The 17,979-nt window shown below is 37.4% G+C and overlaps 1 protein-coding gene and 1 non-coding gene across 5 annotated transcripts in view; one reads left to right on the plus strand and one right to left on the minus strand.

Moving 5' to 3' along the window:
* The window catches only part of Mhcl (Myosin heavy chain-like), a 921,190-nt gene that overhangs the window by 508,651 nt on the left and 394,560 nt on the right, over positions 1 to 17,979 (plus strand). Inside the window, exon 1 of one of the 4 annotated variants that reach the window (XM_069842914.1) lies at positions 3,178 to 5,153. The exons of the other annotated variants lie outside the window; for them this stretch is intronic. Within the exon in view, the coding sequence (XP_069699015.1) occupies positions 3,789 to 5,153 (1,365 nt within the window). The 5' untranslated portion in view covers positions 3,178 to 3,788. Of the gene's footprint in view, positions 1 to 3,177; positions 5,154 to 17,979 lie in introns of those variants that run through there. 4 annotated transcript variants of the gene reach the window in all.
* Positions 14,172 to 14,243, minus strand: TRNAF-GAA (transfer RNA phenylalanine (anticodon GAA)). The gene has a single exon. It is a non-coding gene; the product is annotated as a tRNA-Phe (tRNA).

Here is a 17,979-nt window from a genome sequence, read left to right on the forward strand (position 1 = left end):
TGAATGTGGAATTTCACACTTACCGCGTATTGGTTCTGTGCGGAAAACAAGCAAATACGCACGATCTCGCACAAAAGTCGCTAAATATTTAAGCCAGTTGTGTCAACTGATGCCCATAGGTACAAATAAAATAAGGAAAGAAATATTTTTTCTGGGAAAACTATAAAGTTTTGAACCTACGTTGTATGAACATTTTTTGATCCTGTAGACCAGGGTCGTCAGTGCAGAGCACCCTGAGGCTAGTATCTCTTACCCGCGGAGAACACAGTGCACCATGGTGCACTCGTAGTTGCTAGCGGGTATGCTCTCTACCCCTTCCTGCTGCACGATGAGGCACACGGGACGGCTCCTCTTACCCTTTGCACATTTCAGCGAGTGCTCACGACCGCTGCTGTAGACCGTCCTCGACGACTGTGAAACGGACGGCATTTATACCCCTTACACTGTGTACATTTTCATAAGATAAATTAGTGTTTTATTTGGAAAATAAAACTGTACGAACAACACTGTTATACAGGGTAATTCACGAGCTTACAGAGTTTATTTCCGAAGACATTCTGAGCAAAAAATGTCATATAAACATTTATCCCAATCTCAATATTTTCAGAATTACACCAATTTTAAATTGTTTATAAAATTCTATTCGACCTATTCTTGAGTATTAAGGGTAAAATAATATTACAAACAAAGAATGAATTATTCAGGAGTATCATTTCTTTAATTAACTGGTATTCTGAAGCTAAAAAAGGTTTTGTGAATTCCATAGATGCTTTGTAGAGAATTTTTTTTTTTTTTTTTCCATTTTTAACTACAAAATTACATTTTCTTACGCATTTATCACAAAAATTTGCTTGAAATCACGCCACTCTTGTAAATTCTTCAAGACTGTACATTAGAATTCATAATTGAAGTGTAAAGAATCAAGTTCCTAAAGTCGTATGATTTGTAACAATTTTTGTGACAATTATTTAAGAATGATGCCATTTTTAGTTAAAAATTGAAAAATTAAATCTGTACAAAGCAATTAACAGCACATTTATAGCTTCAGAACACTAGCCAATTAAAGAAATGATACTTCTGAATAGTTCTTTCTCTATTTGTAATACTTTTTTACCCTTAAAACTAAAGAAAAAATGTATTTTACTAACAACTTCAAATTAATGTAACTTTGAAAATATTGAGATTAGGACAAATGTTTATATGACATTTTTTGCTCAGAATGTCTTCGGAAATAAGCTCTGTAAGGGTCGGTAAATCCTTGTGAATCATTCTATGTACTGTACGTACAACAGCAAAGGGAGAATCTAAGCTCTCTGAGAGTGGTTGTTTCCCGTCCCTGATATAGTCTAATAATGTCAAATGGGAACAGAACGTTCCAATCCCAGGTGGCCCGGGTTCGAATCTCGGTCGGGGCAAGTTACCTGGTTGAGGTTTTTTCCGGGGTTTTCCCTCAACCCAATACCAGTAAATGCTGGGTAACTTTCGGTGCTGGACCCCGGACTCATTTCACCGGCATTATCACCTTCATTTCATTCAGACGCTAAATAACCTAGATGTTGATACAGCGTCGTAAAATAACCCAATAAAATAAAATAAAATAAAACGTTCCAATCTGCTCACGATGATGATAATTAGTAATAGTATTACTTACTTACTGGCTCTTAAGGAACCCGGAGGTTCACTACCGCCCTCACATAAGCCCGCCATTGGTCCCTATCCTGTGCAAGATTAATCCAGTCTCTACCATCATATCCCACCTCCCTCAAATCTATTTTAATATTGTCCTCCCATCTACGTCTCGACCTCCCCAAAGGTATTTTTCCCTCCGGTCTTCCAACTAACACTCTATATGCATTTCTGGATTCGCCCATACGTGCTACAAGCCCTGCCCATCTCAAACGTCTGGATTTAATGTTCCTAATTATGTCAGGTGAAGAATACAATGCGTGCAGTTCTGCGTTGTGTAACTTTCTCCATTCTCCTGTAACTTCATCCCTTTTAGCCCCATATATTTTCCTAAGAACCTTATTCTGAAACACCCTTAATCTCTGTTCCTCTCTCAAAGTGAGAGTCCAAGTTTCACAACCATACAGAACAACCGGTAATATAACTGTTTTATAAATTCTAACTTTCAAATTTTTTAACAGCAGACTAGAGGACAAAAGCTTCTCAACCGAATAATAACAGGCATTTCCCATATTTATTCTGCGTTTAATTTCCTCCCGAGTATCATTTATATTTGTTACTGTTGCTCCGAGATATTTGAATTTTCCCACCTCTTTAAAGGATAAATCTCCAATTTTTATATTTCCATTTCGTACAATATTCTGGTCACGACACATAATCATCTACTTAGTCTTTTCGGGACTTACTTCCAACCCTATCGCTGTACTTGCTTCAAGTAGAATTTCCGCGTTTTCCATAATCATTTGTGGATTTTCTGCTAACATATTCTCGTCATCCACAAAGAAGAAGAAGCTGATGTAACCCGTTCAATTCCAAACCCTCTGTGTTATCGTAAACTTTCCTAATGGCATATTCTAGAGCCAAGTTAAAAAGTGAAGTTTATAGTGCATCTCCCTGCTTTTAGCCCGCAGTGAATTGGAAAAGCATCAGATAGAAACTGACCTATATGGACTCTGCTGCAATTTTCACTAAGACACATTTTAATTAATCGAACTGTTTGATTAGTAATAGTATTACTAGTAAAATTTCTGGTGTACATTGAAATAATCCTTCTAGTCGTATCCATGTTTCGCAGCTATGAAAAATAAATAACAAACAAAGCAATTATTTGGAAAAAGATAAACATTTTCTTTTGTCTTCTTTTAATGTTCTTAAAGTTGTACCGCACATTTGTTAGGATTGTCGATGCTTCGCGTTTGTCTGAGAACATAACAGCAGTGTTCTGTTTCTTGTTTACAAAATACTGTGCTCTTCTCTTCAGAACTCATCATGCTAGCGAAAAATGAGTTTACCGAACATGCGGGCTGAATAATAGCGAGAGAACTTTTCCGGTGTAATCCACGAAAAGGAAATGCTGTGCTGAATGTTACACAGATGGGGCCCAAGCGGCTGCGGTGGAGAAGGCGTAGGCTCCTTGCCCTTCAGCTTCACAGCCGTGTTGCTGCTTTCCTTCTACCTCCAGCAGCCAGCAGACTCCCCTCCTCCACCAACTGTCAGTTGTGATTTAACATTGAGACAGAAAGCACGCTGCCAGACACCGTCTCCATGTGGAGAGTTCAACTGCCGTGTGGTGATACAGTGGTGAACAACATGTGACAATAATCACTTACCGTGTGTATGATCTCGTAACGGAAAAGTGAAAGTTATTGGGGGACGTACTTGTTGTGAATTTATCTGCAGATGTGAAAATTATCGTATTGTTGAGTCTGTTGGTGGAATGTATCAGTTCGGCGTTTCAAATTTTTGAATGTTTTTATCGAAAGTGTGAAAGTGATGCTAGGGGGCTACATTTTGGAAGACTGCTTTGTTGTTTTAATTCCCATTTTAATCGCTGCAGTTACGTAGTCGAGTTCTAATTGTTTCATCAGCAAGTTCACAAGCCATTCATTGTTTGTAGTTATAACTGAAGAATAACAACACGAATTCTCACACATCGTAAGACGTTTGTACGTAGAAAGTGTATTTTTAATGTTTATAATACCAAAGCAAGACGGTGAGTTGTAATACCAAAGGTAATCGTTTCATTATTTAGCAGTTAATCTTAATTGGATTTATATTAACAGCCGTTATAATCATTGTAGTAGAAGCTAGTCATAAACAAAATGTTGAACTTAGGCGCATTTGAAAATTCTCTTCGCGGTGGCCCCGAAATTTCAGCATCTGTGAATGGTAATATGGCGACACCTAAAACAAAACAACAGATACTTCAAAACTATCATAAGTCGTGTTCAGGCGAACATCACGGTAGTGGGATCGAGAAATGGAAACGAAATCAGGGAACTAAGCCGCATCATCATCACTATCACCACCATCGCAACAACGTGTGCTCATCGCATCACAACAACCGATCCACGAGTCAATGCAGCACCAACTCATTGGATTACAGTGACACGGACAGCGGCCAGGAGTCTCTCACATCACCAGGGAAGCCGATACATCCATCACAGTCTGAGGACAGCTCTAACAATGAACTCAATAGCGAATCTGGTTCCTGCGATAACAACCACGTAAACAGAACGTCGCATCGACTTTTCTCGACGCCCACAAAAGCATCTGCAGCCAAAACCGCCTTTCAAAGCGACGGCCATTTTGATGAAGATGAAATAGACGTGGGCAAAATGGCAGAGGATGAATGTTGTGTCATACCAAAGAATGATAATGATGGTGTTGAAGATTTAACAAATAACAGCCTCATTGGACTGCGTAGGCAGAGCTCAAACACATTAGCTTTAGAGGGCGTCGAGAAGATTACTAATAGATTAAGTATGAGGAGGAAAAAACGCAACGAAAGGGTCACGGAGCATGTAGCTGGTAGTCCGCGCGGATCCCCCATGAAGACTCCTAGTTCTGAGGACGATCAGAAGAAGTTACAGACCAGAAAGTCGCCTTTGATTGCGAAACATTCACAAGAATCGATTGCTGACGACGATCAGCGTCCTCGAAAGTCTGTTCCAGTTAGGACTACAGGCGCCAGAAGGACCTCTGCAAAAAGCCCATCAGAATTTATAATAGAGGAAAATTCACCGAAAAACATTAAGTGTGTTGACAAGAAAGTAGCACCTATGAAACCTCTCGTGAATAATATCAATCGGAAGGGTTCCCAAGAGAGTGTAACTGAAGTCGTTTTCAGTAAGCAAAGTAGGAATGGTACTCCAGCGAAAAGTCTTTGCAAGTCTTCTAGGGTGTTAAATGGAAAGGGCCACCAGGAATCGAGGTCGCCCTCCAAGTCTGGAATCTGTAATGGACGAGAAACCCAATCGCCCGGACCAAGAAAACCATCAGTAAGTGGTCGACGACCTCCGTCAGGAAACAAGAAGTTCTCAGGTGTGAGCAAGATTTCGTGGAGTGAACTCGCCGAAACGTCTCTCAACACGAAACCTAATACTGCGCTAGCAGCCGGGAAGGACGTCTTGTATAAGGATCTGAACCAACTTCTGGAAGACGGCAAAAGTCTCGGGGATGTGGAGGTAAGCAGTATTAATGTAGAAATGGTTAAAAATGCATATTACCAATGAAGTGTGTTTCATTGTTTGTTTCTGTACTTTGGTTACTTCATACGAAGCTACTGTTATTGGACGCAACTTTGATCATCAACTGTTTCCATATTATGTTACTATAGTCGCGACGCTGTTAGTCCCGACGTGACTCCTCCTCTTTGCTTACGTCTTAGAAAGTCAAGGCTCTATAAAGTCTAGGTAGGTAGTATCACAGTCTAGCATATACAGTCGCGAAGCTCAATACGTAGTAAATATGCAAACATTAGATAGTTGCTCACCACTAGGATCGCTAATATCGCCTCATTACAGGCAATGCAAAATAGTACCGTTACAGTCTATTGTTTCTAGCACCCTCAAAACTCAAGCTTCGTGACTGTATATAGTAGACTGTGGTAGTATCGTTCGTCATTTTTATATTGTATTGTATTGTATTGTATTGTATTGTATTGTATTTATTAACATTCCATGGTATTCATACATGCTTACAGCTAGAATATGGAACAAGTCAAAAAACGTAATACTATTATAAAGTCTTAATTTATAGTCATAGTCTAGATGAAATAGCCTATATACAGAAGAGATTTACAATATAGTCTACTAGTACAACACAGAGTTTTAGTATCAATTTCATGAAGTGTTATTGAATGTCATGAATTCACCTACTGGATAGAAGGCGTGAGAAATTAGGTACTTCTTTAATTTGGCTCTAAATAATCTTATGTTTGGAGTTTCATTTTTTATATCGATAGGGAGGCAATTAAAAAATTTTACTGCCATATAACGCACTCCCTTTTTGATAGCACGATAGACTTGCCGATGAAGTATGAAAGTCATTTCTTTGACGTGTATTTATGCTATGAACTGTTGAATTAGTTACAAAGTTTTCACGATTACATACGAGGAAGACTATTAATGAAAAGATATACTGACAAGCCATGGGCATTATTTGTAGTTTTTTTTTTAAATAGCCCTACACGATTCCCTAGATTTGGCACCTACTATTATTCTAATTACTCTTTTTTGTAATAGGAATATACTGTTACTATCTGTGAAATTTCCCCAGGATATTATTCCAAAACTCATTACCGAGTGGAAGTATGCAAAGTATATTGTTTTAAGGTATTGATATTTACTATCTTTTGCATAGATCTAATAGCAAAACAAGCTGAATTTAGTTTGGGGGTCATTTCTTTAATATGATTTTTCCACTTTAACACATTATCGATTTTTAAGCCAAGAAATTTGGTAGTTGTTGTTGTTGTTGTTGTTTCTAATAGGGATCTATTGTTAATTATTGCGCTAGAAATTTGCGAGGTTGAATTTGGACAGAATTTAAATTGAATTATGTTAGTTTTGTTACAATTTAATACTAATTTATTGACTGAGAACCAGTCACATATTTTGAAGAGAATTTTCTCTGTTGAAGATTGGAATGTGTTGGAGTTACTGGCTGTAATTACTATACTTGTGTCATCTGCAAATAATATGGGATGACCTACATCTTTTATTAGGGGGGCAAGATCATTTATGAACACTAGAAAAAGTAGAGGACCTAATATTGATCCTTGAGGATCTTTCGTTGCCGAGCTACCAGACGAGGAATCTATTTGCCACACCGTTAAACATTATCATGTCGTAGCTCCTATGATAATAAATCAAACGCACTGTAATTCAGCAAATAATTGAGCGGCAAATAATGTCATCGTGTGCTTTCTGCGAACGCCAACGAAAGAGCCAAAATGGCGGATGATTATATTAAGTATTTAGCCTTAGGAAATGCATTACGTCTTCATCAGCGAATCACAAGACGTACTCGTTTAAATGTAGTCGACCTGCAACGTGATTGGCTGCCGGAAATTGGAGCGACGGGACTATAGTTAATTTGATGAGTATCGTAAAATTGTCGTAATTAGATTACGAATTACAGGAAACTTGTACCGTGCATTTAATGTGCAGTTTTTGACTAGTATATCAGAATCTGTGCCTATGTCACGAAAGTCCCCACATGTGATTCATCAAAAGTTTTTTTTTCTAACGAACTTAGGCCAACATGGTACATAGTCAATTTTGAATATCTTCCTCCTTAGACTAGTAGTATTGTATTTAAAGACTCAATTTCTAATTTTTTTTAGTTATTTAACGATGCTGTGTCAACTATTACGTTATTTAGCTTCGATGAAATTGGTGATAGCGGAGAGAGGCCGAGGATTCGCCTTACGGTTGGAGAAAACCCAACCAGGTGATTAGTCCAAGCGGGAATCGAACCCGCGCCCGAACGCAACTCTGGATCGACAGGCAAACGCTGAGGTTATTCAGGGTCTAAATTTGAACATGGGAGAGAAGGAAGCCGTTACCTTTACATACATATCTTAGAGTTCACGTAATATTTTCAGTTGGGTCGTAACAGTAATAAAGTGGATAAAGTGATTTTATTTGTAATGAGAACTATTACGTTCCTCGCTTCATAATAATTTTTCTAATAGTACACCGTAATGTTAATAGCATGACTACGTGTTTATTTATTTATTTATTTATTCATTCTTTTTTTTCCTTTCATTCATTCATTCATTCATTCATTCATTCATTCTTTTTCCGTTCATTCATTCTTTTTCCTTTCATTCATTCATTCATTCATTCATTCATTCTTTTTCCTTTCATTCATTCTTTCTTTTTTCTTTCTTTTATTCATTCTTTTTTCTTTCTTTCTTTCATTCTTTTTTTCTTTTTTCATTCATTTTTTACTTTTCTTCAATCATTCATTCTTCTTTCTTTCTTTCTTTCTTTCTTTTATTCATTCATTCTTTTTTCATTTATTCATTCATTATTTTTCCTTTCATTCATTCATTCATTCTTTTTCTTTCTTTCATTCATTCTTTTTTTTCATTCATTCATTCATTCATTTTTCTTTCTTTCATTCATTCTTTCTTTCTTCATTTATTCATTCATTCGTTCCTTTTTCTTTATTTAATTCATTCATCCATTCTTTTTTCTTTCTTTCATTCATTCTTTTTTCTTTCTTTCTTTCTTTCTTTCTTTCTTTCTTTTTTTTTTCCTCAAAAAATTCTTACAAATCTCTGGCCATGAATGGGATTAGATCTAGCTTTTCGCTGTTATGGGTTCTGTTTCAATTTTAAAAGATCGCCTTTATGGATCTAATACTTATTCATTTGTTAATTTAAGAATTTATTAATGATTATGACGATATGCATATATTTTTAAATTGTAAAGGTTATATTTTAGGCTGTTAAGGAAATGTTTTATATTCACTCAGTTTATTGTTTATAAAACTTTGTCCTTGTAACAATCCTTTAATAAGAGAAGTTTGTAGCAATAAACTACATCATATAGTTGACTTTATTAATCATACTTAAGATATTACATGAGTGAATACAGTCGTTGGATATTAAATTTACTATGCTGGAATATTATAATACGGCGAATGGGACTATAAAGCATATTCGAAATACACGAACTCGAAAATCAGACTCGGAATAATTCCCCACAATACAAACAGCCTCGTTGGTAAGAATTTATTACTTTACATATATGTAAAAATGAAGTGTGTCATCATACCAGTGGATCATTTAGACTGATCATAATTATCGTGTAATGCCGCGAGTGATGTGACGAGCTAATTTAGCTATCTAGAGAAGTTCAAAATGGCATTCAAACTTTTTTGCTTGCGTAACCCCAAAAAAAATCTTCTTCGCATACGTACCTCCAAACTGCATTGCAATTATGTAAGAAATAACAAAAGACTTTAATTGATGTATACAAAACAAACATTATTATTATTATTATTATTATTATTATTATTATTATTATTATTATCATCATAAATACATTAGTTATTGATGCAATTATAATAATAGTAATGAATTATGTAAAATGTTACTGAAGCAAGAAAAAACAGAATTTGTTATTGTAAAAGAAAATCTGCAAACTGTAATAATTGAAGACTTCCCCAGTATAAGGGTGTAACCAACAAATCTATAATACACGTTTCAGGAGAAAGGAAAATAATTTTAGGGATATATTTCTTAGGCCCGTATCTACTAGCAGAAATACACTCAGGGACAAAAAAGAACCGGACACTTCTATATTTGCTTGTATTTTGTTGCCAATTATTTCAAAATGAAACAAAACCCATTTAAACAAAATAATTTTTCATTTAGCACCTTATACGACAACATTTGAAAAACAAAATCTCTGATGAGAAAATTTACAAAAAATTACAAAGGGCGTATAACTATGGCATCGTTTGGTTTAACTGTTTTTTTTTTTCATTTTATGGTGCCTTAAACATTAAAAACTCTTTTTAGTAACTGGTATTACCCCCTCTGGCTTGAATAACTGCATCCATACGTCTTGGCATGCTCTCAATTTGGTTAGCAATGTCTTCTTGAGGAATAAGTTCCCATTCTTCGCCAAGTGCTCGCCTCAACTCTTGTAACGATTCTGGTCTCGGTCGTCTATTCTTAACACGCCGTCCCAGCATTCCCCACACGTGTTCAATTGGGTTCATGTCTGGACTCCTTGCTGGCCATGGAAGAACATGGATTCCCACTTCTTGGAGATAATCTCCGACCGCATGGGCAATATGCAGCCGTGCATTATCATGCATTAAAACAAAATTATCGCCTACAAATTGGCCAAATGGCACAACATGATCAGCCAAACATTCATTTATATACCTATCAGCTGTTAGTCTTCCATTTTCAACAAAAACCAACTCTGTACGAGCATTCGTATACACTCCTGCCCAAACCATCACTCCACCACCTCCATACGGCACATTTTCGGAAATGCAACACTGTGAAAATCGTTCTCTCCTCCTTCTCCAAACTCTTTCACGTCCATCAGGTGAGCACAGATTGAAACGGGACTCATCGGTGAACAGAACACAGCTCCACTGTCCATTTCTCCAATCCCTGTGATCATTTGCAAAACACAGTCGTTCAACTCGATGCATCCTGAAAAGTCTGGGACCAGTTGCAGGTCTACTTGATATCAGTCCACTTGCTTTCAACCTCCTTCTAACTGTTTTGGCCGAAATTGGGCGTCCATGCATGTTAACAAATTGCTGGGCTACACTAGTAGCTGGCAGGTTGCGCTCCCTAAGAACTCTCAACACCATATACCTGTCTTCATTTGGATTTGTAGCTCTTGGACGACCCGAACCTGGTCTCCTGGTCTTCTGGTATATTCTAGGGTCTCTCTATACCGTCTTATGGCATCATGGGTTGTGCTTCTAGCCATATTCATAACATATGCAATGTAACGTACACTGCTTCCATCATCGTAAAGGGCTACAGCTCGAGCCACATCTTCAGGTCGCATCTTGTTTTAAGACAAATGTTACAACCCCACTTAAACTCAGAAAATGTAAAAATAAAGAAATAACGAATGGTAACGATAATGAAGCACAAAATGGTTGAGACAAAATTGTTATAGCTGAGACTCCGAAAGCAAAATTGGAATATTTGGTTGTAATGGCTTGTTTATAAAACAAAAAACAATCAACAATGTATACACGTCTCCATAACAACAGATGGCTACCATAATATTGTATGAGAAGATAATGTTTTGCAAAATACCAGCAAATATTAAAGTGTCCGGTTTTTTTTTGTCCCTGAGTGTATTTGACACTGAAGAATACAAGTTTATTCAACTATTTATTGTTATGAATGAAAGCCCTTTTTTCATCTAAGTCATAGGCCTATATTTCATTAATTTGATGTTACATCCTTTTTTTCAGGTTAGGTCTTCAATTATCAACAAGTACAGGGACATCATTTTATTTTTACTTCAATTTTTACTGTACCTGAGTTTTTTAATGTACTTCACTCCCACCCCTTCTACTAATGAAGTTCCAACTGTCCTCCACACAGAACCAAGGCAGCATATAGTAAACAGCACAGAGTTAGTGAGTATAGTACGTTCCAGAAATATGTTCGGGCTTTCCAGTGACGAAAGAGCTAACAATATTGAATCTTAATTTCGCACAGGTACTGTCTGTTTGCCTACGTTGCATCCCGATTTCCCCCACCTGCTTCTGCTCGCCCCTCTGTCAAGGCTATTGGCTGGGCTGTCTTAGCTCTTTTCTGAAAACATTAATTTCTGTTAGCAATTGGACGTTTACGTAATATTATACAACTGTTTAAAATAACTTAAATAAAAGGGCCTCGTTAAGTAATTAACTGTCACGTGATTTCCCCCCTTTCTACGATCCTGCGGCATAACCACTTGGACGGACAGTAGTTAGCATGTCTGAGTAATTTTATATTTTCGGGTCGGGCAGAAGTGAAGATTGAATTTATAGTACATAAGGTACTCTTTTATAGAGTAGGTACAGAATTATTTCAACATGAGTTACTGGTACAAAGGACAAAGCTGGTAATTGGAATTAGGTATAATAGTCTATAGTGCAATAATATGCACATTGGAACTGAAGCCTGTATCGAAATGGACGGCCACCATTTAAAAAAATGTGTTTAAATATCCATATTATGATTATTTTTAAATTTAACTTCATTCTCTATATTGTACGATAATGTGCTGTAACATTACAATGTACACTGCGTAATGAATAAGTCCGAATGGATAAAAACACTCATTGTTAATACAGTACTGTGTTTTGATTAAACAAAAACCTAATGAAAATTATCAAACTCAAAATTGCGATATTTCCTAGTTTACATAAATGGATGAACTATTTTTCTTCCCTCCTATACCTAGTAAAGTTATTTGTATTTTACGCCAGTATCATTGAACTCCAGTCTTGGAAGGGGAGCAAGCGGTGTTTCAGGTTCTAGACCTTTAATCCAGAGATATAGACAGGTTGATATTATGAATGTTAGTAAAAATGAAATGATGTCCCTGTACTATAATAGAAATATCATGTTAATAGTTGTATGAAAGTAATTCCCTATTAAGATGCAGCGCATCGTAAGAGCTGCGGCACACAATCGGGTGCGGACTCATTATGGACTGTTGTATTGATGTTGATTAGTAAGAGAGGAAGTTGGGCAGGGTGTGGTCGCTGCCAGTCTAAAAAGATGCTGCCCTGCACGCTGCTTCGAAACAGAAGCTACTGTATGTCTAAACTCCATTATAAGTAGATGCTCTCGTTCTGGCGTGTCTAAAGTTAAGCGCGCTTTAACAAAAGTCAAACTTACTTAGCGTTCAATGGAACGAAATTCTAATCGAAATGGGAAATTCACTTTCTTCTTTGGAGAAAAAAAAAAAGTCATCTCATATACTTTACTTAATTTGAATTAAGAATCTTCTCTTTGTTGTGCGGTATGGAGGGGTTATAAACTTCTATAAAATTTTCTTACCTCTCTTTTAGCGAATTCTCTGTGTTTGCGAGCGTTCGTGTTGTGTGTATAGCAGCCGTGGCGTAAGTGTGGCTCGCAATGATAGCTATGCAGTTCTCTTGTTTCCTACCTCCCCCAACCCCCACCCTCTCACTCACTGAAGTCAAACTCCGTTCCATTTGTATTTGTCTCTAACCTGCGAGTGGCGTAAGTGTGGCTCGCAATGATAGCTATGCAGTTCTCTTGTTTCCTACCTCCCCCAACCCCCACCCTCTCACTCACTGAAGTCAAACTCCGTTCCATTTGTATTTGTCTCTAACCTGCGAGTGGCGTAAGTGTGGCTCGCAATGATAGCTATGCAGTTCTCTTGTTTCCTACCTCCCCCAACCCCCACCCTCTCACTCACTGAAGTCAAACTCCGTTCCATTTGTATTTGTCTCTAACCTGCGAGTGGCGTAAGTGTGGCTCGCAATGATAGCTATGCAGTTCTCTTGTTTCCTACCTCCCCCAACCCCCACCCTCTCACTCACTGAAGTCAAACTCCGTTCCATTTGTATTTGTCTCTAACCTGCGAGTGGCGTAAGTGTGGCTCGCAATGATAGCTATGCAGTTCTCTTGTTTCCTACCTCCCCCAACCCCCACCCTCTCACTCACTGAAGTCAAACTCCGTTCCATTTGTATTTGTCTCTAACCTGCGAGTGGCGTAAGTGTGGCTCGCAATGATAGCTATGCAGTTCTCTTGTTTCCTACCTCCCCCAACCCCCACCCTCTCACTCACTGAAGTCAAACTCCGTTCCATTTGTATTTGTCTCTAACCTGCGAGTGGCGTAAGTGTGGCTCGCAATGATAGCTATGCAGTTCTCTTGTTTCCTACCTCCCCCCAACCCCCACCCTCTCACTCACTGAAGTCAAACTCCGTTCCATTTGTATTTGTCTCTAACCTGCGAGTGGCGTATCGTCGCAATGTCTCTCTCGAAACCATGTACCTCTACAAAAAACGAAAGTTCCAAGTAGGATGGGAGGACGCATTTTTTGCTGCCAATGTGATGACAATATTAAATGTATGATTTGTTCACAAGTATTACGAGAAAACGGTTGTATAACATAAAACGGCATTATACTACATGTCCCCATATTATGAAACATTAAAAGGTTAAATGTTGTTATTATATTATTATTATTATTATTATTATTATTATTATTATTGTTGTTGTGTATGTGTCTAATGCCTACCCACTTCACTTTGCATGATTCGGGTTTCCCATAGTGCGGATAAATGACAGGACTGTGACCCATTTTCAAATTGCACACCACTTCGGCGGGCCACGCTTTACATGATGTGTATCTGTTAAGAGTTACGTCGTGTACTATGTTAAGTGTTCGTGTAAGTGTAGTGTAGGGAATGGGTGAGGATGATGATGGTCAGGAAGGAAATAGGGGAAACGCGGTGACGGCACGTAGCCTACACCCGTCGAATAGCACCAAGGTGGCCGCCAGGCTTAACGTCCCTGTCCGACGGACGAATTACTATCAATAGTGATATATGCCTTCCCTTCATATGTACTGCGGAGAGATTTGGGATTGTTATTATTATTATTTATGAGATTTATTTATTTTAACTCATAACTCAAGTGATTGATGAAGGATGAGTGGAACGGAGAAAAATTTTCTCCGGCACCGGGATTTGAACCCGGGTTTTCAGCTCTTCGTGCTGACGCTCTGTCCACTAAGCCATACCGGATTCCCATTCCGATGTGGATTGAATCTTCTCAGTTTAAGTTCCACCTCTTTTGTCCGTTCCACTCATCCTTCATCGTATGATGACGCAGAATTTCTGCACGGAAATATCATATGTACTTCGGTACGTCGTAATAATTAGGCTTCGAGACTTGGGACCCGATACAATAACTTTACTGTGCATGTACTATAGGTTATTGATTCGCTGCAGGCAGTGGAAGGTAGAGATGTGTTGAGGTAACAACGTTGCCATTTAGAGTAGAGTACGGTAGTATGGGGAAACACACATATGGACATTCTGAAAGTACTGTAAATATACATTACACAATGACAATGCCAAAAGAATGTGAAAAGCATTTTTTCTCCTGTCTTTTATAATCATTTGTGTTTAATTATACACAGTGCTAATGGTGGAAATAAACATGTAGCAATTTTAATTTCTTCATTTATCCTATTGGTCGTCTTTAGGAAGTGCAGTTACAGTACCGAATTGCAATGTACCTACTACAAGATACATTTTTAGTGTCTCAAACGTAAATCTTTTTCGATTATCTCCCTAACACAGTTTGTTCTGTGAAAAGCTGCACTCTACGTCACGTCATGCGACGTAGAGCAAAACGAAAAAACCTAACATCATTGCAGTCTCTAAGAGACAGTCCTTTATTCTCGGGTGACTCTATGTCCACTAATTTGCTGTTTATGTTACACAATGTTCCATATCCGTTATTTTTACATAAAATTGATTTCCACTTCTGTTTTACACGTGCAGTAACCGGTGTACTTGATGTCTCATTAATTCTCTGTGTCATTTCCTCAATTAATTTGAGGGCTTCCGGCATCTCTTGCTCTGACTTTTCTTACCGTGTAATAGTTTCAAACACGGTTTTAAAATAGGTTTGTATGAAAACCAAATTATTCGTCGGAACCTTCAAATCCAGAGCGGTTTTCTTTGCATATTTGTTGGCATTCATTCTACAGTACCCCCACCCACTGTACGCTTTACCACTATACTCAGTACGCCGTTATGCGGATTTCCCACTGAACTGCTCTATTGGGTCCTAAGTCTCGAAGCCTGGTAATAATATATAATATGCGAAAAATAATCACTTAGCGATTTAAGATGGCGCTTACTCCGTCGGATCCCGGCCACTTAGTCACTCATAAAGAGTGCACCTCTGCACATGTGTGGACATTGTGCCACTGTCATACATCTATGACGCTGTGCAAGAGGTAGGCCACTAGAGGGAACCCAAGAGGTGGAACTTAAACTGAGAGGATTCAATCCGACATCGGGATTGGGAATCCGATGTGGCTTAGTGGATAGAGCGTCAGCACGTAGATCTAAAACCTGGGTTCAAATCCCGGTGCCAGAGAGAATTTTTCTCCGTTCCACTTATCCTTCATCGTATGATGACGCAGAATTTCTGCACGGAAATATCATATGTATTTCGGTACATCGTAATTATATATGTTTTCCAAAAGTTGGTGCCAGTGGATAGCGGCCTATTTTTATATTTCATGTTTTGGGGAATTTTGGGTTTTGTAATAAAACATGTGCCCTTGGGCAGAATAGTAATATACGTTACAAGAGCGGTATGTTGAAGTTTTCATGTTCGAGGAAAAGTTTGAAAAAGCGAAACGTAGTTGAGCTTTTTTAATTTCCGAGAATTGAAAGAAAACATACCGCTCGTGTATCGGTCATTATTTTGTGCGAGGATCGTTTATTACATACCTGAGAGAGGAATTTCTAATTAGTTGCAATGAAATCTCCATCTTGATTTCTGTTCAATGACGGCAAATTTCCAAAACAAAAATATCTATCTTCAACATTGTTGCTTTAAAATGTTTTCTGTGTTTACTATGCTCCAGCAGGCCGTGATGTACGTCTGTCTTTTTTTTCCCCCCCAGTCTATAAATGCGAACTTAAAACAAACGGTAAGGTTATGTAATGATTTATTTTTCATTTTAATATTTTAACAATATTATTTATATAACATATTGCAGTAATAACATCGGCATCTGGAATCTTGTTGATTTTTTCACAGCTTCCTTAATGTTACTTGCATCAGCAATGCAGTAACTTTAGTGGAGTTGTAGAGTTTACTTAATTTTTGCAAATATTTAGAAACAATAATTAAGAGTGCAATTTAGGTGAAATTGCAGTGGTAAGTTTCCAATTTATAATTATTACTATATTGAACGTCTCTAAAAATAATATGTTAAAAGCCTAAAGCAGTAAAATGAATATGTCACTTAAGCGGTAAGAAGAGGGAAATTGTTATGTGTGTTAGGTTGGGAATACTGAATGTGGAATTTTACACTTTCCGCGGATTGGTTTTGTGCAGAAACCAAGCAAATACGATCTCGCACAAAACTATGGATGGATTACCAAATCTGGACAGAACTACATTTTATTATCCATATAATTATATTTTCTAGGAAAAAAAAAAATAAATATTTTTCAGACCCTGTACTGTAAGTTGAACACATGTTACACAGATGACGTTACTGTACTGGGAAATCTTTACTTCGAAATGTCGTCGCTGCATTATTGCGACATTTTCATGTTGGCTTGTAAACTGCCTTTGCTAAACCGTAGAAGTTATAACACCGGTTTTCGTAGCAACTTGTTTCTCTGTCTTTATGGAGAAGCTATTTAAAGAAAGAATTCATCACTTCTTTGTTTTATTTGCTACAAGCACGTACGTATTGCTATAAATACCTTAGTTTGTATATACGGGTATATCAAGGAAATGGTACAACGTCTGCATACATCATTTTCGTCCTTGAACAAGAAGAAATCTGAAGTTTTTAAATTCCAATTTTGTTATAAATCAAAAGTGTTGTGACTCGTATCAGCTGACTGAAGAGTCGCCGTAAACCTGGCCAGGGATAAAAAATTAACGATGCAGGTAGTTCTTGCGTTACGCTTCTTGGGAGCGGCTTGCTGAATCCCCACGTCTGTTTGCTTAGTACAGTGATGTCAAAGCAAGAGCTTTTTTCTGACCTTGACGTCGTGCGCGGGCATCGAGCGCTAAGTATGGATAGAGAAAGGATTGTGTATATCAATAAGCAGCCTGTTGGATTAAGAAAACAGTGGTGCCCAAACTTCAAACGGAACGTGAAATTTTATGTTGTTTTTTTTCTGTTTGATATTATCCATATTGTCTGTAAAGCAAAAGTACTAATACCAATTTCTTAATATTGCAGTTATGTTTTAAACGTTAATAACATAATAAAGATTTAAGAAGGAATATTTACACAAATCCCATAATAGTACAACTATACTGAACTACATGGATGAAACACATCATTCATAAAGAAAGTGTTATCCCCCCCCCCCAAAAAAAAAAAAAGATTGAGTATGCCGTGATAAGTTAGAATTGATATTGATGGTATCTTTAGCCTTATAAAAGTAATCAATGAACTAATCGAAACAATGTTACAGTAGAAATCAAAGTTACCTAGGTGCTATATGTGTTTTAAGTGTAACTAATATTTCATAACAAAACTCTTATCGCATTATGCTTTTAAGGTGATATTGGTGAGCAACTTCCTATCATCAGAATATAACATTATTTTCTGGAAATGTGCTGAAGCTATAGAGCTGACATTTTTACAACACATGGGCACGTGTCTTTTGCTTGTGATGTAACAGTAATTGGTTTGTTAATTCATTTCCTTACAAACAATTTCCATGCAAATATTTTCAAAATTATCAATACACTATCGTCAGGAAT

Source organism: Periplaneta americana, chromosome 13, assembly GCF_040183065.1.
Source record: "Periplaneta americana isolate PAMFEO1 chromosome 13, P.americana_PAMFEO1_priV1, whole genome shotgun sequence".
Lineage (NCBI taxonomy): Eukaryota > Metazoa > Arthropoda > Insecta > Blattodea > Blattidae > Periplaneta > Periplaneta americana.